General features: G+C 47.0%; 1 protein-coding gene across 1 annotated transcript in view; it reads right to left on the bottom strand.

The window, feature by feature from the left end:
• Positions 1-5860: 5860 nt before the first annotated feature.
• LOC137536843 (uncharacterized) overlaps positions 5861-26027 on the bottom strand; it is a 461091-nt gene continuing 440924 nt past the window's right edge. The window contains exon 6 of the mRNA XM_068259031.1: positions 5861-5918. Coding sequence (XP_068115132.1) covers positions 5861-5918 — 58 coding nt within the window. The remainder of the gene's footprint in view (positions 5919-26027) is intronic.

Here is a 26027-nt window from a genome sequence, read left to right on the forward strand (position 1 = left end):
CACAACATTTCTGGCTGTTCCATTGACCTTTGAAAGGTGGAAGTTTGTTGGGCTGGGAATAGCTCCTGCGAATACCCCATTGTGTCCTGAGGAAATTCTTCGGACTGGTTATTTGGCAGTTGTGTGCGTGGTGTCGCTGCCGGTTGTGTCAGCTTTGTGCCCACTGGCTCCTTGTAACTGGCTGAGGACTCGGACCTCGTGCGTGATGTGCTGGTGCTGCTTAACCCACTGCTGGACGCTTGAGAGGTCATCCAATTAATTATCTGGTCCTGTTCTTTTGGATTTGTGAGGGTTGATTTCCTGGACAACATGGGCGGTATTGAGTGGGTTTTCTTCGGTGCTCCACTGTGGCCTGTACGTGAACCGTCAGGGGAAACACCTCTTCCCTTGCCCCTCCCTCTTTCACAGGATTTCTTCTTCATTTCACTTATCCTTAAAGTACACGCTGACTGGCAGCAGTACAGTGGCAGTACAGAAATGCTATACAGTGGTGGGTGAGCGGTGTACTACTATTCCCAGCAGCGACACAGAGCACAATGCTATACAGTGGTGGGTGAGCGGTGTACTACTGTTCCCAGCAGTGACACAGAGCACAATGCTATACAGTGGTGGGTGAGCGGTGTACTACTATTCCCAGCAGCGACACAGAGCACAATGCTATACAGTGGCGGGTGAGCGGTGTACTACTTTTCCCAGCAGAGACACAGAGTGGCAGTAAACACAATGCTATACAGTGGTGGGTAAGTGGTGGACACAGAGTGGCAGTAAACACAATGCTATATAGTGTGGGTGAGCGGTGTACTACTGTTCCCAGCAGCGACACAATGACTGGGGGGACCCTGGCTAGCCTGGCTGGAGAGAGAACTACCCTGCCTGCCTACCCAAAGCTAAACCCACAGACAAATGGCGGAGAAATGACGTGGATCAGGTATTTATTTACCCGAACCACGTGACCCGTTCGGCCAATCAGAGCGCGTTCGGGTCCGAACCACGTGACCCGTTCGGCCAATCACAGCGCTAGCCGAACGTTCGGGGAACGTTCGGCCATGCGCTCTTAGTTCGGCTGTATGGCCGAACGGTTTGGCCGAACACCATCAGGTGTTTGGTCGAACTCGAACATCACCCGAACAGGGTGATGTTCTGCAGAACCCGAACAGTGGCGAACACTGTTCGCCCAACACTAGTGAAGGCACCATCAGACTTGCCCTCCATAACTAATTCTCGTTAAATGATTTAAAGTTGATTCATTACATTAGGGCCTCAAAAGTCCTCCTGAGTCCTGTATTGTTATTTTTGGTCACTACCTCGGGGCGGGCATGCCTGCTGCCCTCCTTGCCTGGATGTGTGGTGGTAGCCGTTTGTTAGGCTACAACTCCGGACTGGAATCACACCAGCAACGATTCCCCGGCCATTACCCTTGATCACAATGGTAGACTTGCCCTCCATAATAGATTCTCGTTACAGGTACTGAACAGCAAGTAAAAATGTAATGTAAAAAAATAGATGTAAGCTTTAACAATGGTAGAGAAAGAACCATTGAAAGTTGAAAAGGCAGACAGACATCACCTAACCAGACATCACTGAGTGAGGAAGAGCAATCTCGCCATGGTGCGCACTGCACAGTAGTCCACCACGGCCGTCACAACACAAACAGCTGTTTGCGGTCCGTTACACAGTGAGTTTGGTGTGTCAGTGTGAAGCAGTACACTAATTACACTCCCTGATTGATGTATACACATGCAAGATGTTTGAAAGCACTTTAGGCCTGCAATTTAGCATTCAATGTGATTTCTGCCCTTAAAATGCTGCTTTGCTTCAAATCCAGATTTTTCCCAGGGACTTTTTGGCATGTATCCCACTCCGCCACCTTGGGGTCCAGGTGTTAGACCCCTTGAAACATGTTTTCCATCACTTTTCTGGCCAGCATAAGTGTTTCTAATTTTCCAAGTTCGCCTCCCCATTGAAGTCTATTGCGGTTCGCAAACTTTTGCACGAACCGAACCTTCCGCAGAAGTTCGCGAACGGGGTTCGCGAACCAAAAATCAGAGGTTTGCAACATCTCTACTGCCCGATCAAAAATGTTGCCCTTAAAAAGAGTGCAAACGATCTGATCAGCCCAGGTAGAAATTGCAGAAGCCTGAAAATTTGGTTTTGACATAAATCTAACCAATTCTGGTATAAATTTGTCTGCAGTTTCAGGGCCAAGCTTTTCAAATCTTTTAAAAGACAGAGATCCATAACACACGGTGTCAGAGGCCTCCTCCATGCAACACTGTGTGGGGCCCGTCATAATGTAACGCTGGGGGGTCATACTTTCTGACCAGCCAGCACAACAAGGCTGAGAGCTGAATTATGGAAGAGGCTACACTGGCTGCCCAGAGCAACTGCAGCTCTGGGCTTCTGATAAGACGCAATGGCAGCACAGTGTGATGTAATGCTGCTCTTGCGATAGCAAACATTCAGACAGATACAAGACAGACTGGAGTGAGGTAGCCAATAGCAACCACAGCAATGGCTACCTGCAAGGACAGGACTAGGAAGACAGAGACTGACAGAATGAATGCTTGCTAATCTAGTCACTTGCCTCAGTGACAGCAAGCATTCACAAAGACAAGAGTGAGGTAACCAATAGCAACCACAACAATGGCTACCTCGCAAGGACAGGACAGAATAGTCAGGGAATAGCAGAATCAAAAGGCAGGCAAATGTAATACATAGACAAATATACAATAGATATGATTTCCTAGCGTATTATGATTTACAGCTATCAATTAAACTACAAACGACTGACTAACATGTATATATTGGCGATGAACCGATATATAACATAAGCAAGGAACACTGGCTAGCATCAGGAGCAATACCGCGAACAGGGCAAGGCAATACAAATCTCTATACTAGAAGGAGTACGTATATATGTCCCCGTGGGAAATATATAACGTAGCTTCACAGGATAACTAAACTAAGACAAGGAATATATTTTACAATATCAAGGGACCCAGTAACAGCCTAGACAGAGCTGAAACTATGACGGGCCCAAGTCTAACAGGAGAAGCAGGCTTTAATGCTGGCATCAGCCAATGGATGCAAGCATGTAAATCTCCACACAGCTGAATGGTAATCACTCAATCCTGAGCTGACTTGAATACCATTTGCTAGCTTAACCTTTTTGGGACCGCGTGCATTCGATTCTACGCCGCACTTGTGGCTGTTCTAGCCTGATGCGGCGTAGAATCTACGCCGGCCCGCAATTTCCGCTCCCGACGCGATCGTGCGCACCCGGAGGGGGAGATTAGGCTGTCATATGACAGCCGACATCTCCCCCGAGTGATCAGCAGCCATCGCGTATGGCTGCTGATCACATGATCACTACGATCGCCGTCGGATCGTAGTGATCTGTTTGACAGCTGCGGCGGCAGGGGGGAAAGAAGAGGATCCACTCACCTCCCTGCCGTTCCAGCGACGATCGGCGCCCCCCTCCGCTCTGGCCGGCATCTCCGCTCAATCTGACGTCAGCGCCGGGTCCCGGCTTGATGACGTCATCAAGCCGCGACCCGGAACTGATCGTCAGACAGAACGGAGATGCCGGCCGGAGAAGAGGGTCCCGTGCGGCTCATCGCTGGAGCCTGGAAGGTAAGTGAAGGCTGCTGGCAGAAGGGGGGGCCCAGGCCACCAAGGGGGGACACAATTCGAGGCAGCCACAGACGGGATCCGGCCGCCTGACCCCCCCAAACGCGCGCACCCCCTTCCCGCGCAAAATGCCTGGTCCTTAAAGGGGGGGTAGGTGGCCGGTCCCGAAAAGGTTAAATACCATCATAACAAATGCATGCAGTACTATGCAAGAACATGCATGCAGGAAATCCAGGGCTATCTGGCTGCAGCTCAGCTGCAGCAAACCATTAGTGGAATAATGGCAGTATTCTGAGCTGTCCAGAACTGCAGAGCAATTGCAAATGACAAAGTGACTCACTGCGAATGCACAACCGAATGCAGACTGACAAACCAAAACTGTCCATTTGCGGCTCCACCTGCAATGGACAGAACACATCACAGGAAGACTCCTAACACAAGGGGTCTAACACCTGGAGGGGGGCATGGCAAAGTGGGATACATGCCAAAAGTCCCGGGGAAAAATCTGGATTTGACGCAAAGCAGCGTTTTGTGGGCAGAAGTCACATTGAATGCTAAATTGCAGGCCTAAAGTGCTTTAAAACATCTTGCATGTGTATACATCAATCAGGTAGTGTAATTAGTGTACTGCTTCACACTGACAGACCAAACTCACTGTATAACGCACCGCAAACAGCTGTTTGTGTAGTGACGGCCGTGTTGGACTACTGCGCGCCATGGCGAGATTGCTCTTCCTCACTCAGTGATATCAGGTAATGTCTGACTGCCTTATCAACTTTTGATGGTTCTTTCTCTACCGTTGTTAAAGCTTACATCTATTTTTTTTAATTACATTTTCTACTTGCTGTTCATTACCTTCAACGAGAATCTATTATGGAGGGTAAGTCTGCCATTGTGACCACGGGTAATGGCCAGGGGGAATTAGGGTTCGAGTGTAGTCCGGAGTTGGAGCCTGAGAAACGGCTACCACCACACATCCAAGGAAGGCAGCAGGCATGGCATGCACGTCCCGAGGTAGTGACCAAAAATAACAATACAGGAGGACTTTCGAGATTCATATGGAGGGCAAGCCTGCCATCCATTCAAGTGAAAGGTATGCACTGACTGCCAGATATAATACAATGTGCAGACATAAATGCAGTGAAAGGTATTTAGTGACTGCAAACAGCCGTTTGTGTAGTGACAGCCATGCTGGACTGGTGCGCACTTTTATAATTTAAGATAGGAAGTGTTTTCCAGCCAGGGGCATGGAGACACGTAGAAGTCAGATATTTCCCAGGGAGTGATTTGCAAGAGCGGATCAGGGGGGGTATCTGGGCAGGGTTACTTATGGGATTATTCCTTTAAGTGAGGCACCTTAAAGTGTGGTGCAGCACGTGTTCCCAATAGAGATAGGGGGGACAGTGCATAGTTGGAGAGGGGGAAAGGAAAAGAGAGAAAGAAAGGAGTTGACCAATCCAGGTGTAAGTCACTGCGACTGCAGAACGTTTTTCTTCTGGGGGGTTTTTGTGTCAGGGACAGGACCAGAGATTGACAAATAGGTAATTGCTGGGCTGTTAGTGTGTTTTTCCTCGCCCACTGATTGGTCAAATATATATATTTTTTTTTCTTTCTCTTCTTTTCTCCAGCTCTGATCCAGTTTAGCACAGAACAGAACTGAAAGCAGTTCATGGGGCAATTACAAAGAAACAAAGAATTGCCATTTATAGAGCGACAGTGTCTCAGTACGGGGTTTGCCATAGGACCACCTACCAAGTGGGCATTCAGTGATTCGCATGCAGACATGCGCAGCCCTGAACCCTATGTGGTTACCTGGCAAACATTGGTCAGAGGGTACAGCAAACAGGACCTCTAGCAGAGCTGGTAGTGCTCAATGAAGTTCTAGGTAAGTCAATGCGATGAGTAAGAGCATTGCAGGCTCACCTGCAAAGCAGCAACAGGTGTGTGGCATCCGTAATCTGTGCATACCATGGCCGAGTATGTACAGAAGGGGGGATGTGGGGAGAGTTTGCAATGAGGTGAGAGCTTCCAAAGGTGAAGTCCGCGGGAGCTTATTTTAAACAGGTAAGTACTTAGGATAGTACTTAGGTAGGGGAGAGGAGTTTAGCTCCAGTCTACCAAAAAGAGCAAACAGAGTTCATGAGAACCATAAAGCAACGAGATCAATTACGGTATATATTGATCAATTTAGAGTGTACAGAGTGTGTGGTTCAGGATTACCTTGTCTTGGTTATCCAGAGTGAGATGGTTCCAGATTGGAGAGGAACAAGCAGGAAGCGTCACTTCTCCTACAGGAGAGATGCAGGGGACAACATCACACTCTGGAACTACCAACAGAGAGTGTCTCTGAAACAACTATACACACGTAAAGGCTGGAAAGCCGAGGGGTTTTGGTTCTCAAAACAAGAAGTAAAAATCGAGATCCAGCCACATTTCCAGGTGACAAGGAGGGTGGGGAGAGCGATCCAGAGGGAAGGAAAGCCAACACAGGGAACCCTATTCTCACTACATGGGTCACAACAGGGGTCAATATTACACAGTCCATATGCAGCCACTTATCTTCATGCTAGATGGGTAAGTGAAGAGGTACTCTTAATTAAAAGATTGCAGAGAGTACAGTCTTCCCGACCTCAGGTACGCATTTTGCCTCAGGACATAAGGGGGGAAGAGGTCCAATCAGGACAGTTGGGGACATATTTTGTCATGGAGAAGGATCTTTTGCATGGAAGCACCGAGGGAGAAACCCAGGTAGGTTTCTCAGTAGTATCCCTGGGCACCTCTGTTTCCTCAACACATGTCTTACACCATGATCTGAGAGGTCAACATTTTTTGGTACTAGACGGGGAGGTGAAACAAGTAGAGTTGTCATCATGCTGGCAATTCTCACAGAGGTACCTGGGTTTGCCGGGGCATGTCAAATTTAGTGAAGAAGCCTGCTGGCTCAATAACACAGAATGCGAGGCTACCATTCAAAAGATCCGCCCTGAAGCCAAACCGATAGTTCCGGTGGCTGAAGGAAAGGTTTGTTTTTTTAACATAATGGGCTCGATTCACAAAGCGGTGCTAACCCAGTTAGAGACTTTAGGCGTGATAACCATTGCACCACGCTGGTGAAAAGCCAGTTTAGGCGTGATAAGTTTAGGGGCTTGATTCACAAAGCGGTGCAAAGTGTTAGCACGCTGGTGAAAAGCCCTTTATCACGCCTAAACTCAGTTTAGGCATGATAAGTTTAGGTGTGATAAGTTTAGGTGTGATAAGTTTAGGCATGATAAGTTTAGGTGTGATAAGTTTAGGCATGATAAGTTTAAGCACCAACTGCGTTAGCACCGCAGTGCACAGCTGATCAAAAGTTTTGCGCTAGCAAAGTCCGGTGCACTTCGCATAGAGTTTAATGGCGCTGCATTGCGTGCGGGACTTTGCACGCTATCTACACTTATCTAAACTTAGCATGCCTAAACTTATCACACCTAAACTTATCACACCTAAACTTATCACGCCTAAACTGGCTTTTCACCAGTGTGGTGCAAAGGTTATCATGCCTAAAGTCTTTTAGGCGTGATAACTGAGTTATCACCGCTTTGTGAATCAGGCCCTAGGTGTGATAAGTTTAGGTGTGATAAGTTTAGGCGTGATAAGTTTAGATCACGCGCAAAGTCCCGCACGCAAAGCAGTGCCATTAAACTCTATGCGAAGTGCACCAGACTTTGCTAGCGCAAAACTTTGGTCAGCTGTGCACTGCGGTGCTAACGCAATTGGTGCTTAAACTTATCATGCCTAAACTTATCACACCTAAACTTATCATGCCTAAACTTATCACACCTAAACTTATCACACCTAAACTTATCATGCCTAAACTGAGTTTAGGCGTGATAAAGGGCTCTTCACCAGCGTGCTAACTGTTAGCACCGCTTTGTGAATCAGGCCCTATGTCTAAGAGAACTCTAAAGTTCAAAGCTTCCCGGGAAGTTCCCATCCTGAAAGATAACATGCAATGGGACAAATGGGTACAGGTTTTGACACAAGACGACCACACTTTGTTACAACGGTTAAACAAACAGAACACTAAGTTAGAGGTAAGATTTCACCATGAGCAAGGTGATCTTAATGAGATTGAACACAAATATGAGCAGGTGAGTTCCAGTCTGACCTGGTGGAAAAGGTTTCCGGCGATGTTCCAGGGACACTCGGACTGGGCCTCTGCAGTTCAAAATTTCTTCCTACACCCACTGGTCGTCGGGATGGGGATGACAACTTTGGGCATCATTATACAGGTGAGGTTGTGTGTTAAAATTACGCAAACAAATTAACCTGGTCAAGAGATTGGTGCCTCATAAACAATCTCATGAACCAATATTTCCAAATGAAGCGATATACGGGGTTACGGGTATAAGTTTAGCAGTGCCTATGATGGACCTGATTGTATAAAGGCGTTTTTTTAGAAGACACCTGGCACTGCTCCGATGCTTAACAGACAAGCAAGTTTCACTTTTCTGTGATCATGCAAGTTTGTGAGTGATACGCAAGTGACGCAAATGCTGAGAATGTGGTATAGAGGGACTTAGAAGTAGGGCGTTCCCAGAGAGCTTGGTTACAGGAAGACCAAGAGGTCTTGCCCTCTTTCCCAGCGATAACCACCTAGAGCAGAGAAGGTGTGTGAGCACGAGCTTCGAAAAGTGAAACATAAAGAAAAGAAACCAGGTACGGTTGGGTTCAGAAGCAGGGATCTGCGAATCAAGCCATTTTAGGGGGGATTGTTATAATTTAAGTAGGCCTCAGTTATTTGGACTGAGTTTTAGGTAAAAGGCTTGTTCGTGGAGTATACCTTTAAAAAGCGGTTCTCGCAGAATCGAGGCTGCAGGCAGTTACTAGTGTTGGGCGAACAGTGTTCGCCACTGTTCGGGTTCTGCAGAACATCACCCTGTTCGGGTGATGTTCGTGTTCGGCCGAACACCTGATGGTGTTCGGCCTTTTAAGTTCGGGTTCGCCCCGAACTACTAAATGGCCGCCGAACAGGGCCGAACAGGGCCCCTGTTCGGCCGAACAGGGCCCTGTTCGGCCGAATACTGCCCCCTATGGGGTCGCAGGCATAAGGGGGGAGCATGCCCCGATCGCGGGGGGGTCGGAAATTCCCCCCACCCCCTCCGCTAGCGCTCCCCCCTCTGCCCGCTTCCCCATACAAAAGTTTCAGGAAGTACCGGTCCGGTGGTAGTGGGTGGCTGGCAGTGGGCGGCACTGTGAAGTGAGTGACTGAGGAGGAGGAGTCCGGAGAGTGACGCATTGAGGGAGGCCGGGCAGCGGGCGTTTCAGCGCGTCACTCTCCGGACTCCTCCTCCTCAGTCACTCACTTCACAGTGCCGCCCACTGCCAGCCACCCACTACCACCGGACCGGTACTTCCTGAAACTTTTGTATGGGGAAGCGGGCAGAGGGGGGAGCGCTAGCGGAGGGGGTGGGGGGAATTTCCGACCCCCCCGTGATCGGGGCATGCTCCCCCCTTATGCCTGAGACCCCATAGGGCCCCCAAAAGTGGGATGTTCGGGGAGTTCGGGGTTCGGCCCGAACATGCCGAACATTGCGGCCATGTTCGGCGAACTTTCCCGAACCCGAACATCCAGGTGTTCGCCCAACACTAGCAGTTACCAGGAATATGTCCTGAACATGTTCCTGAAGGAAGGCCACAGGCCTACACTGCCCCAGACAAATGGACTACGGGAAAAATCAACATAGGCCATATTTACAAAACATAACATTCCTGCAACTGGGACAAGGGGGCTCATAGAATATTAATTGAGTAGGTGTGTATCATGGCATCACAAGGAATCTGAACCAATTATAGATGGTTCAGATGATGACACAGTTAACTCTTTCCTGGTCAGTATTAAGGTTCATGATGGGCCAACGGAGAGCACTTTTACTTTCATGCTCTCTATCTACTGACTGGAACCCTAATTACTTTCCTTTATTTATGTAATCTGATGTAATATATGCTGTATATATTAGATAGGCCTCAGGGCCTAGTTAGATGTGGTAGCTAGATGTAACGTAGTATAGACAGAAGATAACAACTGGTCACCTTCACCAGGAATGGGACCAAGAGCTTGTAACGCAAATGGACTTAAAGAAGAATCTGCTTGGCTAAGATGTAACAAACTGCATCTGTATATCTGTTTACTAAATGAACTCCTAACTATGAAGACGCCTGTTGATGTTGCTGTGATGAGAGTTGTGTTTGCAGCTCTTACTAATGAGTTGCTGGTGGAGGAATACAGGTGTGAAACGTGAAGTTCTTACACACATCATGGTGAGAGTGCAGGCGATGGCGGTTTTAAAGCCCATATGGTGGCGGGGCTGAGGTAGCTGAAAGACAGAACAGTGACTGTCCAGCTGATCAAATTTGGTCTGCCCACAATGAAGCAACAACCTTATTATTATTACCATGGGTGCCGCCCCCCCCCCGCCCCCCCCCACAACCATATAGCCAGCGGTCATTGCTTCATTGTGATACGCAAGCCCCTTTACCGCGGCAAGGTAATGATCACTAAGGGGAATTGGCACATGTACATGCCTTTTGTTTTGTTGTTGCAGGCTTGCAGCTGCAGTGCAGGCAGAAAAATTAGGCAGGCATGTACAGGCACCAGAAAAATTATTATAGCGGTCTTAAAAATTCAGGAATCCGCCTGGAGTCCTGGACCCTGTTGGTGGTGGCGGAGAAGGCAGTCAAGCGGCCTGCAGACAGAGATGCTGTGTGGGGAGCGACTTAGTCTTGGGGCAGGCAGTCACACGGCGTGCAGGCAGAGTAGCTGTGTGTGGGGACTGACTTAGTCTTGGGGTGGGCAGTAGCCCTCCGGGATCCATGCCTCATTCATTTTGATAAAGGTGAGGTACTGAACACTTTTGTGACTTAGGCGACTTCTCTTCTCAGAGACAATGACTCCAGCTGCGCTGAAGGTCCTTTCTGACAGGACGCTTGAGGCAGGGCAAGACAGAAGTTGGATGGAAAATTGGGACAGCTCTGGGCATAGGTTAAGCCTGCGCACCCAGTAGTCCAAGGGTTCATCGCTGCTCACAGTGTCTACATCCACACTTAAGGCCAGGTAGTCGGCTATCTGCCGGTCGAGGCGTTGGTGGAGGGTGGATCCGGAAGGGCTAAGGCAAGGCGTTGGACTAAAGAATGTCCACATGTCCGACATCACCATGAGATCGCTGGAGCTTGGTCCTTGCCTGTGTGGACATGGGAGAAGGATTACTGGCAGTGGTACCTTTATTCCATTGTGCTGTGATATCACCCTTAAACTCACTGTAAAGCATACTTGCCAGCTTGTTCTGCATGTACTGCATCCTTTCTGCCTTCAGGTGAGTTGGTAACATGTCCAACACTTTGTGCCTATACCAAGGGTCTAGTAGCGTGGCCACCCAGTACAGGTCATTCACCTTGAGTTTTTTTATACTGGGGTCCCTCAACAGGCTGGACAGCATGAAAGATGCCATCTGCACAAAGTTGGATCCAGACGTACTATCCATCTCCTCTTGCTCTTCCTCAGTGATGTCAGGTAAATCCTCCTCCTCCCCCCAGCCACAAACAATACCATGGGAACGTTGAGCAGCACAAGCCCCATGCTGCAGTTCTGTCGCCGCCTCCTCCTCCTCCTCCAAAGAAACACCTTCCTCATCATCCGAGTCTGACTCCTCTTCCCCACACGACTCTTCCTCCTCCTCCCCCTTTGTGCTGCCGCAGGTGTTGAGGAAACACCTGGGTCTGATATGAATTGATCCCACAACGCTTCTGCCCAATACCTGTTCCTCTTCACACTCCTCCACAGCTTGATCCACCACTCTACGCACGGCACGCTCCAGGAAGTAAGCGTATGGGATCAAGTCGCTGATGGTACCTTCACTGCGACTCACCAGGTTGGTCACCTCCTCAAACGACTGCATGAGCCTGCATGGATTTCGCATCAGATTCCAGTTGTTGAGCCAGAACATCCCCATCTCCCCAGATTGTGTCCTTTTACTGTAATTGTACAAGTACTGGGTGATGGCTTTCTCCTGTTCTAGCAGGCGAGAGAACATGACCAAGGTCGAATTCCAGCGAGTCGGGCTATTACATATCAAGCGTCTCACCAGCAAGTTGTTTCTCCGCTGAATGTCCGCAGAGCATGCCATGGCCGTGTAAGACCACCTAAAATGCACACACAACTTCCTGGCCTGCTTCAGGACGTCCTCTAAGCCTGGGTACTTTGACACAAATCTTTGAACGACTAGATTCAGCACATGTGCCATGCAGGGTACATGTGTCAGCTTTCCCAAATTCAAAGCGGAAAGGAGATTGCTGCCATTGTCACACACCACGTTGCTGATCTCCAGCTGGTGCGGGGTCAGCCAGTGATCCACCTGTTTGTTAAGAGCAGCCAGGAGAGCTGCTCCAGTGTGACTCTCCGCTTTGAGGCAAGACATGTCTAAGATGGCATGACACCGTCGTACATGGCATGCAGCATAGGCCCTGGGGAGATGGGGCTGTGTAGCTGGGGAGGAGATCTCGGCACCAGCCAAGGAGGAGGAGGAGGATGATGACAGCGAAGAGGATGTAGCAGGCGGAGAGGAGGTGGCAGGAGGCCTGCCTGCAAGCCATGGAAGTGTCACAAGTTGGTCCGCTGCACAGCCACGTACTCCCTGTTGCCATCGGTCACCAGGTTGACCCAATGGGCTGTGTACGTAATGTACCTGCCCTGACCGTGCTTGGCAGACCAGGCATCTGTGGTCAGATGGACTCTTGACCCAACGTTGTGTGCCAGAGATGACACCACTTGCCTCTCAACTTCATGGTACAGTTTGGGTATCGCCTTTTTATAAAAACAATTCCAGCCTGGCATCTTCCACTGTGGTGTCCCAATGGCCACAAATTTTCTGAAGGCCTCAGAGTCCACCAGCTGGTATGGTAACAGCTGGCGAGCTAACAGTTCTGCCAAGCCAGCTGTCAGACGCCGGGCAAGGGGGTGACTATCAGACAATGGCTTCTTCCACTCAAAGATTTCCTTCACAGACACCTGGCTGCTGTGGGCAGAGGAGCAGGAACTGCTCAAGGTGAGAGGTGGCTGTGATTGTAAAGGTACAAGGGATAAAGAGGCTGAAGATAATGCACCTGAAGGAGGAAGAGGAGAAGGAGGGTGGCTTTTCTTTTGTGTGCTGCTTTTGCTCAGGTGCTCTTCCCATTGCAGTTTGTGCCTTTTCTCCATGTGCCTTCGTAAGGCACTTGTCCCTACGTGGGTGTTGGCCTTTCCACTGCTCAATTTTTGGAGGTAGAGAGTACAGATGGCATTGCTTATATCTGAGGCAGACACATAAAAAATGTCCAAACCGCTGAGCCCCCCTGGGATGATGGCACTATGGTGGCTTCAGCAGCTGATGTTGAAGGGCATGTTGGCTGGCTGTACATAGGTGGTGATACATGGCACCGGACACTGCCACCAGCTGTTTCTGATGACGTGCTCCCCCTGCTTCTTTCAGGGACTCGTCTCCTCCTACTCCTCTCTGACTCCCTCTCTGAACTGTCCCCTTGGTCATCTTGTCTATTAGTAACCCATGTGGGATCTGTATCATCATAATCATCATAATCATCCTGCCCAGCTTCGCTTGCCTCAGACACCTCCAAAACTGCACCAACAGCAGGTACTTCATCATCCTCCTGCTCACACATTAAGTCCATAGTGTCGCCTAACTCACACATATGAGGTGGTGTAACTTGCTTAGCGCCTTCATCTTGTTGTAGCAGTAGTGGCTGTGAATCAGTGATTTCACCACCAAATAACTCCTGCAAAGTGTCAAATGCAGCAGATGTGGTGCTTGTAGTATTGCTGGTGGCTGCGGAAGATGAGGTGTTCTGTGTTAAATAGTCAATGATGTCCTTTACAATCTTGGGAGTTGATGGCGCGTGCCTTCTTCTGAGCACTGTACTTTGGGCCAGGGCCGCACGAAATCACATCAACATGACCTCGCACAGACCTGCCGGGTGGCTTTCCTCGGAGTCTGCCTCTACCTCTTCCTCTACCTGGTTTGTCCATTTTGTCCATATCAGGGGGGGATGAAGTGAAAGGTATGCACTGACTTGACTAATACAATGTGCAGTCACACAGGTGCAGTTAACAGGTAACACAAAAGGTAGGTATATGCAGGGATGAGGTGGATGCACTCAACACAACAGGTAGGTATATGCAGTGATGAGGTAGATGCACTCAACACAACAGGTAGGTATATGCAGTGATGAGTATTACAATGTGCACCTGTCACACACACACAGATACTGGACAGGCAGAGTGACTCTACGTGCACACACATAAGTAGGTGAGTGCACTGTGGACAACAGGTAGGTAGGTATATGCAGTGATGAGTATTGCAATGTGCACCTGTCGCACACAGACAGATACCGGACAGGCAGAGTGACTCTATGTGCACACACATAAGTAGGTGAGTGCACTGTGAACAACAGGTAGGTAGGTATATGCAGTGATGAGTATTACAATGTGCACCTGTCACACACACAGGTAGTCACTGAATGTGCTGGGCCTGGCAGTGGCACACACACAGTATGAATTATCAAGGCTGTCTATGCAACACAAGTGTCAGTGAGACACACACAAAAAAAAATAGATCACATGAACCAGATTAGCTCTCAAAAGAGCTGTTGTGGGGTGCTTTTTTAGCAATAAGAATCAGAAAGGAGCAAGCTAAGAAGCCTACAAGAGCCTAACTAATCTTTCCCTATGAGAGAGAGTCTGCAGCTTTCCCTTCTCTCACTATTGCAGGCAGTGTGCTCGCTGGATTACGCGGAATTCTCAATTCCGTGATTCCGGCCGGAATTGGGCCAATTCCAATTCCGCCGGTCGGAACGGAATTGCTATACCTCTAAAATGGAATTCCACTGAAAATTTGTTAATCCCGCGGAATTTTACGGAATGAATATTTATTTCCTTGCCTATCTATTTCCCTTCTTTCTTCCTCCCTTCATCTTCCAGGAAGTATTTCAAAAGCCAGCTTACATACCGTGGCTGGGAATTGAACCCAGATCTCAGTGTGTGGTAGGTATCTGACTTAACCCCTATACCACCAACCACACTACATGCTGAAGCCAGCCTAGCATGTACCATTATGATCAATCCAAGAGAAAAAGTAGCATGCTTAAGGATTTGTAGCATTTTAAAAGCCAGCTTTTAAAAAAAGTAGCATGCTTAAGGATTTGTAGCATTTTAAAAGCCAGCTTTTAAAATACTAAAAATCCTTAAGCATGCTACTTTTTCTCTTGGATTGATCATAATGGTACATGCTAGGCTGGCTTCAGCATGTAGTGTGGTTGGTGGTATAGGGGTTAAGTCAGATACCTACCACACACTGAGACCTGGGTTCAATTCCCAGCCCAGCCTGGGTTCAATTCCCAGCCCCGGTATGTAAGCTGGCTTTTAAAATACTACAAATCCGGGGGGCGTGGCTGCCGGCAGTGTGGATGGCAGCGTGAGAGAAGAGCTCCGTCTCTGATCTACTGCAAAGCGACGATCCTGCGACATATTACCCCTAGCAGCGACACGGAAGGATGGAAGAAGACTTCGGTATGGAGACTGATGCCTCCAAGAAACGTAAAAAGGCCCCCAAGCCCCAGAAGCTTACCGACTTCTTCCCGGGTAAGCAGCGCGGTGCGACCCAAGATGGCGCCGACCAGCATAGCGCTGGGCCAGCAACCACAGCGTCCGCAGCCGGAGGGGGAAGCAGTGCAGACCTCCGCTTTGACGAGCCCCCGGGTGGGTCTGATGACTTCTCCTCCTCCCCGACCTCTCCGTCCTCCAGGAGCCCTGCCAAATCCCGTCAGCGGATCCAGGAAAACGAGGCTTCGGATTACGAGGTAGGCCTCAACCCTGTACACAACCTCTCGCTCTCCGAGCAGCACCTGCCAGCTATTGAGGGCTTTCCCACCTCTACACAATCTGTCTCCCAGGAGTTTATTAAGGACATTTTGATCTCTTTTAAGCAGTCCATCTCTAGTGAAATCAATGCTCTGGCCATCTCCTTCCAGAATTCCATTGGGTCCCTGGGAGAGAGGCTCTCTCACACTGAAGATCAGGTGGCTTTACTCACACAAGAGCACAATAAAACAGTTGACTCAATGGACTCCCATTCCTCAGATATCTCATGGATGAAGGCGAAAATTACAGATGCGGAGGACAGGAACCGCCGCAATAACTTAAAATTTCGCGGAATTGAAGAGTCAATCCCACCTTCAGGTCTATGTGACTACATCAAAACTCTAGCTAGTTTCCCAGATATGAGTGAAGTGGAGTTTGCTATAGACCGAGCCCACAGGCTCCCGAAAGCAAAGTTTCTACCGGACTCCACACCCAGAGATGTTATTGCAAGATTTGTTTTCTTCCAGACCAAGGAAGCCCTGCTTTCCTACGTCAGATCTAAAGGCAACCTTCCTTCTCCCTTTCACCACCTGCAGCTTTACTCTGACTTATCTCAGATAACACTCCAGAAGCGCAAAGAGTTGTCACTCATCACCAGGGCCCTGCGTCAACATCAGATCCAATACAGATGGGGTTTTCCCACTAAGGTCCTAGTATCCCATGGGGGCCACACATTCGTTATCACCACCACAGAGGAGGGCCTGTTAGCTCTTAAACGCCTCAACTTACCTCTCCCAGAAGATCATATTCCTCCCCGCAACCCAGTCTCAATCTCTAAACTCCCACAAGAATGTCAGCGGGTAAATCATCGTTAGATCATGAGCTCTACATGACCTTCTCTTGATTCTTCCCTGTTTTCCCTGCCGCCAAGGCTGAACTATGTCTCAGGGCCCGGCCCCTGAGTGCGGGTCACCAGGCGCTTGTCCTGATCTCCCCGTGATCTCCTCCAGGAGATCCCACTTTAACCACCCTGGCGTTCTATTAAGATCGCCAGGGCGGCTGCGGAAGGGGTTTTTTTAAATAAAAAAAAAACTATTTCATGCAGCCAACTGAAAGTTGGCTGCATGAAAGCCCACTAGATGGCGCTCCGGAGGCGTTCTTCTGATCGCCTCCGGCGGCCAAAAGTAACACGGAAGGCCGCAATGAGCGGCCTTCCATGTTTTGCTTACTTCGTCGCTATGGCGACGAGCGGAGTGATGTCATGGACGTCAGCCGACGTCCTGACGTCAGCCGCCTCCGATCCAGCCCTTAGCGCTGGCCGGAACTATTTGTTTCGGCTGCGCAGGGCTCAGGCGGCTGGGGGGACCCTCTTTCGCCGCTGCTCGCGGCGGATCGCCGCAGAGCGGCAGCGATCAGGCAGCACACGCGGCTGGCAAAGTGCCGGCTGCGTGTGCTGCACTTTATTTGAACAAAATCGGCCCAGCAGGGCCTGAGCGGCACCCTCTGGCGGTACTGGACGAGCTGAGCTCGTCCATACCGCTAAGGTGGTTAATCTGTTTAATTGTTGGTTATCGTTATGTTTCTATTATATGTTCTCTTGCTGTTACCTCTGTCACTCTGAAGTTTCATGTCTTAAAAGGTTTGTACCTGTATCCATGCCGGCCATTTATCTTTCAAGCAGTGTAAAGGTTAACGATGGCTCTTAAAATCCTATCACTAAATGTGAAAGGCCTTAATACCCCTTTCAAGCGATCCTTGTTCTGGAAAGAAGTCACCCAATCCAAAGCGAATATTGTATTTGGTCAGGAAACCCAACCAATTGGAATCTCACAATCACTTATGCCACCATCCCATCTTTGCTAATTCTCTATTTAGCAATTTTCAAAAAAAAAAAAAAAAAAAAAAAAGAGGGGTCCCAATTTCCTTCCACAAGAATCTGGCACTTAATATAATTAAATCAGAATGTGACCCCCAGGGCAGATTTATTATTGTTGTATGTACCATCAATGACTACACCTACACATTGGTCTGCAGCTACGCTCCCAACCAAGGGCAGGCTGCTTTCCTGAAGAAACTAATTCAGAGGGTGGATGTCATCAAGCAGGGGGAAGTCATTTATGGCGGAGATTTTAACTCTTGTATCAACCCAAACATAGATTCCTCCAATACCTCTAATAAACCACTATCTCCGCTGGGTAAATTGATACACACGGAAAGCTTGTATGATCCATGGAGGGCCCTTCACGGGTCTGAGAAGGACTATAAATTTTTCTCGAATGTACACTGCACCTACTCTAGGATTGACTTCTTCCTGGTTGATGGTATCACCTTACAAAAAATCTCTGATTCTACGATAGGTCTAGTCACGTTGTCAGACCACGCTCCCACCACCATTACAATATCCCAATCGAACTGTGACTTTAAACGCAGTCAGTGGAGATTGAATACCTCCATTTTAAAAGAAGCTAAAAACAATGCATACATCGCCGACAATCTAAGAAATTTTTTCTCATGGAATGAGGGAGGTGAAACGGGCGAGCCGCTCGTATGGAGTGCTCACAAGGCATACATTAGGGGTATCTTAATCAAAATGGGTTCTACTCAAAAGAAACAAAGGAATGCTCAAATATCAGCTATCCTCTCAAAAATCTCTCACCTGGAAGCTTTACACAAAAATACAGCGGGTCATAACCTTTTGAAAGACCTCTTCCAAGCTCGCCAGGAGCTGCGTTTATTGCTGTTGCACAAATTTGAATTCAATATGCTCAGAACTAAATCTAAATACTATTCCCAAAGTAATAAATCAGGAGCCCTACTGGCCGAAAAATGAAAAATTAAAAAGGCTAAATCTCGTATTCCGTTCTTAACCGACCCACTAACTAATCAGAGGGTCACCAACCCTAAATTGATAGCTGATATTTTTGCATCCTTTTATCGGGATCTCTATAATTTGCAATATGATACCAAGACCCCCCAACCAACTCCGCAGCAAATTGAGGAGTTTTTATCTACCCTCAAGTTACCCTCACTCTCCCAGGATCACCTCGACTCATTAAACGCTCCCATTACCGCCCTGGAAGTCATTTCCTTAATTAAGTCACTGAAACATAACAAGGCTCCAGGCCCAGATGGGTACTCAAATGAATATTACCAGGCATATGCCACTATTTTAGCCCCACACTTAGCTAAGGTATTCAATACATTTAGATCCTCAGGCCAAATTCCTTAGGAATATTTATTAGCTACGGTAGTGGTCTTACCAAAAGCTGGCAAAGACTTGAGCAATCCTGCCAGTTTCAGTCCCATCTCGCTCTTAAACACGGACACCAAGTTGTACATGAAAATTCTCGCCCATAGATTGCTAAATTTGCTTCCACTACTGGTCGAGAATGACCAAGTTGGGTTCACCAAAAATAGACAGTCATCTGATGGCACAAGGAGGATGATATCGCTTCTGCACTATCTGGAGACCGGTCGGACGCCTTCTGTGTTCCTCACTTTGGATGCAGAGAAGGCGTTCGACCGGGTCCATTGGTTATTCCTAGAATACACGTTACAAAAATTTGGGTTTTCCGGAGATATTCTCAGGGGTATTTTGGCGCTCTATTCCAACCCATCAGCTAGAATCAATGCCTCTGGGTTTTACTCTGACATATTCCATATTTCCAATGGTACTCGGCAGGGGTGCCCTCTCTCCCCGTTAATTTTTACGCTGATGATGGAAACCCTTGCCGAGTCCATAAGGAGTAACCAGCGCATCAAGGGGGTTAATATTGGCGGGAACTCTCACAAAATTGGCTTATTTGTGGATGACGTGATACTGACATTGACTGAACCATAGTCCTCTCTCCAAAGCACGCTTAAAGCTCTGCATAACTTCTCACAAATATCCTATTACAAGGTCAACCATTCTAAGTCACTGATGCTGGATCTAAATCTACCCCAAGACTTGAAAAAATGAATCTCTACCAAAATTCCCTTTCCTTGGGCCCCCAAATCTATCCCGTACCTTGGAATCCAGCTGACCACCTCAGTAGCGGGTTTATTTGACGCTAACTACGCTCCCTTATTATCTTCTGTGAAGACTGATCTTGAGGGGCTAGCTAAAGTCGAACTCTCCTGGGCTGGGAGGCTGAATTCATTCAAGATGCTGATTTTACCAAAAATCCTATATATATTTAGATCTATTAATATACCTATAAGGAAATCTTTCTTCATTAACTTAAATAAAATAATCTCGAAATACATTTGGGCTGGCAGGAAGCCCAGACTAAAAATAAAAAATATGCACATCCCTAAAAACAAGGGGGGTCTCGGCCTTCCTAATTTGGAAATATACTACCACGCGTGCATCCTGGACATGTCCAGGTACTGGTGGATTAATCACCTGAGTAAAAAATGGGTGGATATAGAAAGCGCTTGCCACCCGCTGCCTCTCAAAGATGCAATACTAGGCATTCTTATGGGTATTGTTCCCTCCCCCCCTACCTTAATCACATGCAAGGCCACCTTTAATTCATGGCAGTTTTATAGAAAGTTCATATCAGCAGCGGATACCCACAACTCCCACATTAGAGTTGACCTGAAATCAGTTGCTAGTTTAATGGGAAATATAGCCCTTTCCAAGTGGTCCCAAGCAGGAATCTCGCACTTAAGCGACATCTACGAAAGCAACAGCCTATGGGATTTCGACAAGATCAAGCAGATATTCAGTCTAGACTCCTCCCAACTCTTCACTTACTTAAGGCTTAAACATTGGGTTACTACACACAAGATAAATCTCCCCTTCCTGCCTAAACAGTTATACGCCTTTTTAAATAGCCCAGTTTATTTAAAAAAGGGAATTTCAATTTGGTACGATTCCTTCATGAGGAACTCTCACCTCGCATTAAAAAAATACGCTAAAAGCTGGGCCTATGATCTCCAATCCAACATTGAGATTAACCAGTTAATCAGTTCAGCGCAACTTGCCTCCAAACTCTCACTCTGCCTTACGCACTGGGAGACACTGCAAAAATTTTTCCTCAAATGCTATCTGACCCCCAGAAAACTGTCTGCCTTCTCCCCTTCACAATCGCCACTTTGCTGGAGACAATGTGGTCAGATAGGAACACTGATTCACTTATTATGGGAATGTCCCAAATTGAAACATTACTGGTATAAAATACAGGAAAAAATAGTGGCCTTCACTAATCACCCCTTCACCCTATCCCCTACACTAGCAATTTGAAATATAGGCTTAGAAGACTTGGAAATCAAACACAGAATGGCGGGCTTTCATGTCCTGGCAGCAGCTAGACACCTTATCGTCTCAAATTGGAAGTCTCTTGACCCTCCCTCATTTGCCCAGCTACTGCAGCTATCACAATATAACCTGTCCCTAGAATCAAGTATCAGAGGCCATGGAGGCCCCAATGGTTCTGTCTATGTCATGGATATCTCTTAGATCACCACGCGTTATACTCCCCCCCCCCAAACAGCTCGTCAGCAAATAGGATGCATAGGCCCATAGCCCACACAACTTTAGTCCTTTTTGGTTGGTTCCCTAGTTTCTCTACCACACACAGTTCTTACGGGTATATAGATATAAGTGTGGACGAACAAGCAGAATTTAGAAAGGCAGAGGAGCAGAGTGTGTTTATGTTCTGTAGGCTGGGTAGCTTTAAACTACCTCAGCCCAGTTTAATTATGTGTTCTATTCTTTATCTACTTTGTCTCATTTAATCAATGCACCTTATCTTATTTTATTTCATTGCATTAAGCTTCCTTAGGTTATAAATTAAGCTGTTCAAGTACTAGTGACAACCAGCCCCTTGGTGCACCTGGCTAAGGGACTGCATTTATAAGAGGCTTACCTCATTCTGCTACGTTTGTGTTGGCAAGGCCAGAACCTACTCTACACTCGTGTGTAACCCTCTTGACCGTTTTGATGAAATTCTAGATCAATGTGTTATACGATTTATCCCTGTTTGTATTACTCCGCGTTACTTGTACTTGTAATCTGGAAAAATTTTCAATAAAAATTGTTGAATTAAAAAAAATAAAAATACTACAAATCCTTAATCATGCTACTTTTTTTCTTGGATTGATCATAATGGTACATGCTAGGCTGGCTTCAGCATGTAGTGTGGTTGGTGGTATAGGGGTTAAGTCAGATACCTACCACACACTGAGACCTGGGTTCAATTCCCAGCCCAGCCTGGGTTCAATTCCCAGCCATGGTATTTAAGCTGGCTTTTGAAATACTAAAACTCCCTGGTAGATGAGACCCTCCTCCCTCCGGGAGGGAGGGAGGAAGGAAAAAAGGACTAAGTGAACAGTTAATCGGGACTATGGGCTACCATATAGGATAAACAAGGTCACTCTAATGATTTTTTAAATTTTTCAGACGGAATCCGGAATGCCGCAGAATTTCGTACAAATCCGGCAGAATTTTCATAGCAACAGAATTGAACACTGAATCCGTGATTTCCGGCGGAACGGAATTTGCTGGTTCTGATCATCCCTAGCAGGCACACAAGTGAGTATAATGGCCGGCGCTACCTGCCTTTTATAAGGCGGGGAGTGGCTCCAGGAGGGAGTGTAGCCTGATTGGCTACAATGTGCCTGCTGACTGTGATGAAGAGGGTCAAAGCTGACCCTAATGGTGGTGCACTATGGGAGCGAACCAAACTTCCGGAAAAGTTCCCGGTTTGCCGCGATCGCAAAACCCAGCAGTTCGCCGGGAACCGTTCGCTGGCGAACCATTCAAGCCATCTCTTTTCACTCAGTTTTATTGTCATAGAAAAAGTAATAATACAACTTACAACAATAGACTGACTAATCAAGGCCAAAGTCTACAACACAGTACAGATTAAAAGTACAAGTTGTCCACGAAATGCATAGACTGAATACTAAACAGGGCCGGCTTTAGGGGGGGGCGAGAGGGGGCAGAGCCCCCTCAAACAGACTCGTTGCCCCCTCAAATCAGAGCGGCTCTCGCTCTGCCGCTGCGGCTGCTTCCTGGTCCTGCGTGGAGCGCAGAGCGGTCATGTGATCAGTCACATGACCGCTTCTTCCTCCGACGGCTCTCCGAGACGAGTCTCGGCTGTGACGCAGGCAGTGTGGCGACATTAAGAGCCGCCCCGCATAGAGGAGGAGTCGACTCTCTCAGAGAAAGAGGAATTCTCCTCCTCTGAGAGAGTCGACTCCTCCTCTATGCAGGGCGGCCTTTTAAGGTCCCGCTCCCGCCACTGTGCCTGCGTCAGAGCTAGCTGAGACTCCTCTCGGAGAGCAGCACTCGGCAAACTTTTTCAGCCAGCATATTTGTCCGCCCGCCTTCTGCTACCCGCCGCCATCTGACTGCCACCCGCCTCTCCAGACACTGGCTGTGGCAGTGTGGCTGCGCAGTGTGCTGTGCCAATTGCATTGGCATTTGGCAAAATCGATCAGAGTGCTGCAGGTCTGGTGTGCTGTGCCAGTTCAGTTGCCAGTGACCAGTCCAATAGTCAGCCTGGCTGGCAAATCCGATAATTGCCTCATTTAAGGTCAATCAGTGTCACTGCCAGAGTGCACTGCAGCCTTTCTGGCAAATCAATAGTTCAGAGTGCCTCATTTATTTTGTGTGCGTTCTTTGCCATCTGCTGCCACCTCAGGCCCTCTGCACAGCACTGTAATTGTGCTAAAAATAAAAAACACGCAGCATATTAGCATTTGAAGAAAATTATTTCTGACTGTGTTACACCTGAGAACATTTTTTTCAATAATCTGCAGTGCGTGGCAGAACTGTATTTGTGGTTAAAAAAACACGCAATATCAGTATATTAGCATTTGACGAAAAATATTTCTGTGTTTACACCTGAGAACATTTTTTTGATAACCTGCAGTGCGCAGAACTGTATTTGTGGTAAAAAACACCACGCAATATCAGTATATTAGCATTTGACGAAAAATATTTCTGTGTTTACACCTGAGAACATTTTTTTGATAATCTGCAGTGCGCAGAACTGTATTTGTGGTAAAAAACACCACGCAATACCAGTATATTAGCATTTGACGAAAAATATTTAATGACAGTCATTGAAGGTTTGTCCAAACTTTTGGTCTGTGCTGTAAATTTTTGGGGGATACACTACAGCAGAGCTCAAACTTCCCCGGCAGACCTTTAACACCACTGTAAGGTCATGACATGTATATTTGGCCCCACCCATGACCACGCCCACGGTCTGTTGCATGACCACGCCCATTTTTCGGCGCGCCGCGCTACGCGCGGCGCAGGGTTTCTTCGTGCCCCCTGCAAATTTCTGTCTGCCCCCTCATATGTGCCTGTCTAGAGCCGGCCCTGATACTAAAGAACAAAGTAACTCAAAATATAAAAGAACATACATCACTAATGAACAAGATACCACTCCTGTAGGTTTTCTAATAAGATAGAATATAGAACCTTTCATTTTTAAAAGATATGTCTCCTGGGTCAATACACAAGCTAATTATCAAGAAACACACCTTGAGACCAGAGTTTCCAGTTAACCTGGAATATTTGGTAAGTGTCATGTAAAGTATGGTACAGGTAATCCACTAAACGAATGTCCTCCACTCTTTGAAGTATCTGTGTGTTAGGGATAGAAGGTGATTTCCAATTTCTGGCCACTGCCCATAATATTGCACATATAACTACATTATAGATTATTTTCCATTTTTTGGGAACGCTTTCATTATGTTTAAGTAATAATACGTGTTGAGGTTCCAATTTGATTAAAACTGAAGTGACTCCAGATAATTTGTTTTTAAAATTATCCCAAATGGTATTTACCACTGGACATTCCCAAAATAAATGTAGATAAGAACCCTCTTGATTACAACCCCTGAAACATAATAAGGAGACATTAGGGAAAATTCTGTATAGTTTTTTGTGGGGTTCTATACCATCTCGTAGCTAGTGTAATCGCAGTGTCTCTAATCATTGGGGTTTTGTTGATAGACATCATATTCTCTCCAATTTTGTGCCAATCCTCCAAAGAAAAATTCACCTGAAGTTCTGCCTCCCATTCCTCCATACTTTTAGTTTTGTTTGAATGAGAAAGAGAGTTCATGTGTAAGTATAACCTGGAGATAGCTCCAGTTATAGGAGCGGAAGATAAATACAAATGTTCATAGAAAGTGCAATTGAGAAGACCATACGGGCTGGAATGCTTCAAAAAAAAGTGGCGAATTTGTCTTTATCTGAAGTATTCTTGTGTGGGCAGATCCCTGCCAAACTGTAAAGTCTGGAAAGAGATACATTTATCTACCAACCAAAAATGGTTGGAGGTAGTCATTAAATTGTTTGTCCACCATTCGAAATGAGAATGATCCTGGAAAGCAGTTGGGAAATCAGGATGTCCTATAAAAGACAATCTTGGAGGCTTAGGGGACCAAAGTACAAAATGTTCATATACTATAAGGTTTAGGCCTTGAATGGAGGCTTTAATATTAGGTGAAAGGGTGGGTATAGAGGCTAAGTTATAAGGGCAAACTGAGTCCGCTTCAAGATGCAACCAAGGTGTACCCAAAGTCGAGGAAAACCAAGGCAGCATTTGTGCAAATCTGGCTGCAAGAAAAAACACCGCCTTTAAAAAAGGACCATGGATGCCCATTTTCATTAATACTCTGTTTAAGTAGGGCCAAAGGACAGAGTCAAATGCTTTATGCAAATCAAGATTCAACAATAGAAAACCTGTCCTGTAAGATATTGCATGCCAATTGAGTATTATCTGTGGTTTGACGAGAAGTAATAAACCCAGATTGGGAGGGTGAGATCAATTTAGTGATTACAGACGATTGGCCATGATTTTTGAGAATAGCTTTACATCATTGTTCAACAATGAGATTGGTCGCATATCTGTGGAAGTGTGTGGTCAAGATTAGGTTTTGGGATTAGCGAAACAAAGGCATTAGTAAGTTCCACCGGAAATTTCTGACCGTTCAATACATTATTGTAAAGGATTCACAATTGTGGAGTAAGAATTTGAGCAATTTTTTTTATAGTATATGCTAGTGAAACCGTCTGGCCCTGGGGCCTTACCATTTTTCAATGAAGAAATTGCCTCCTCAATCTCTTTAGTTGTTATTGGAGAGTTGATACTGGCCAGCTGATCAGCTGATAAACAAGGAATCGGTAACAAATTATAACCTAATAGACTTCCCCACAGCTAGACTATCGTTAGACTAGCGGAGGTCTTCCCCAAGGGGGTACGTCACCGGCCGCCATGGGAAAGTCTATTAGGTTATAATTTGTGCACATATTATCACTGAAGCTAACACCCCCTTTGCCTGTAGTGCAAGCTAGGTGCATATTTTAGTCTAGCAGTTATTGGAGCTTTGCACATTTTGGCAGATAAATCACTCAGGTAAAGGTTCACTTCTCACTGCAGCTATGTCTCCCCCTTTGTGCCTGCAATGAGTGTTGGTTTGTATTTTAGTCCTGTAGTCTTTGGAGCTCTACACATCTATGCAAAAAAAAAAATCATTCAGGTATGAGTTTTGAAAGCGC

The sequence above is a fragment of the Hyperolius riggenbachi genome, chromosome 10 (assembly GCF_040937935.1).
Source record: "Hyperolius riggenbachi isolate aHypRig1 chromosome 10, aHypRig1.pri, whole genome shotgun sequence".
Taxonomy (NCBI): Eukaryota; Metazoa; Chordata; class Amphibia; order Anura; family Hyperoliidae; genus Hyperolius; species Hyperolius riggenbachi.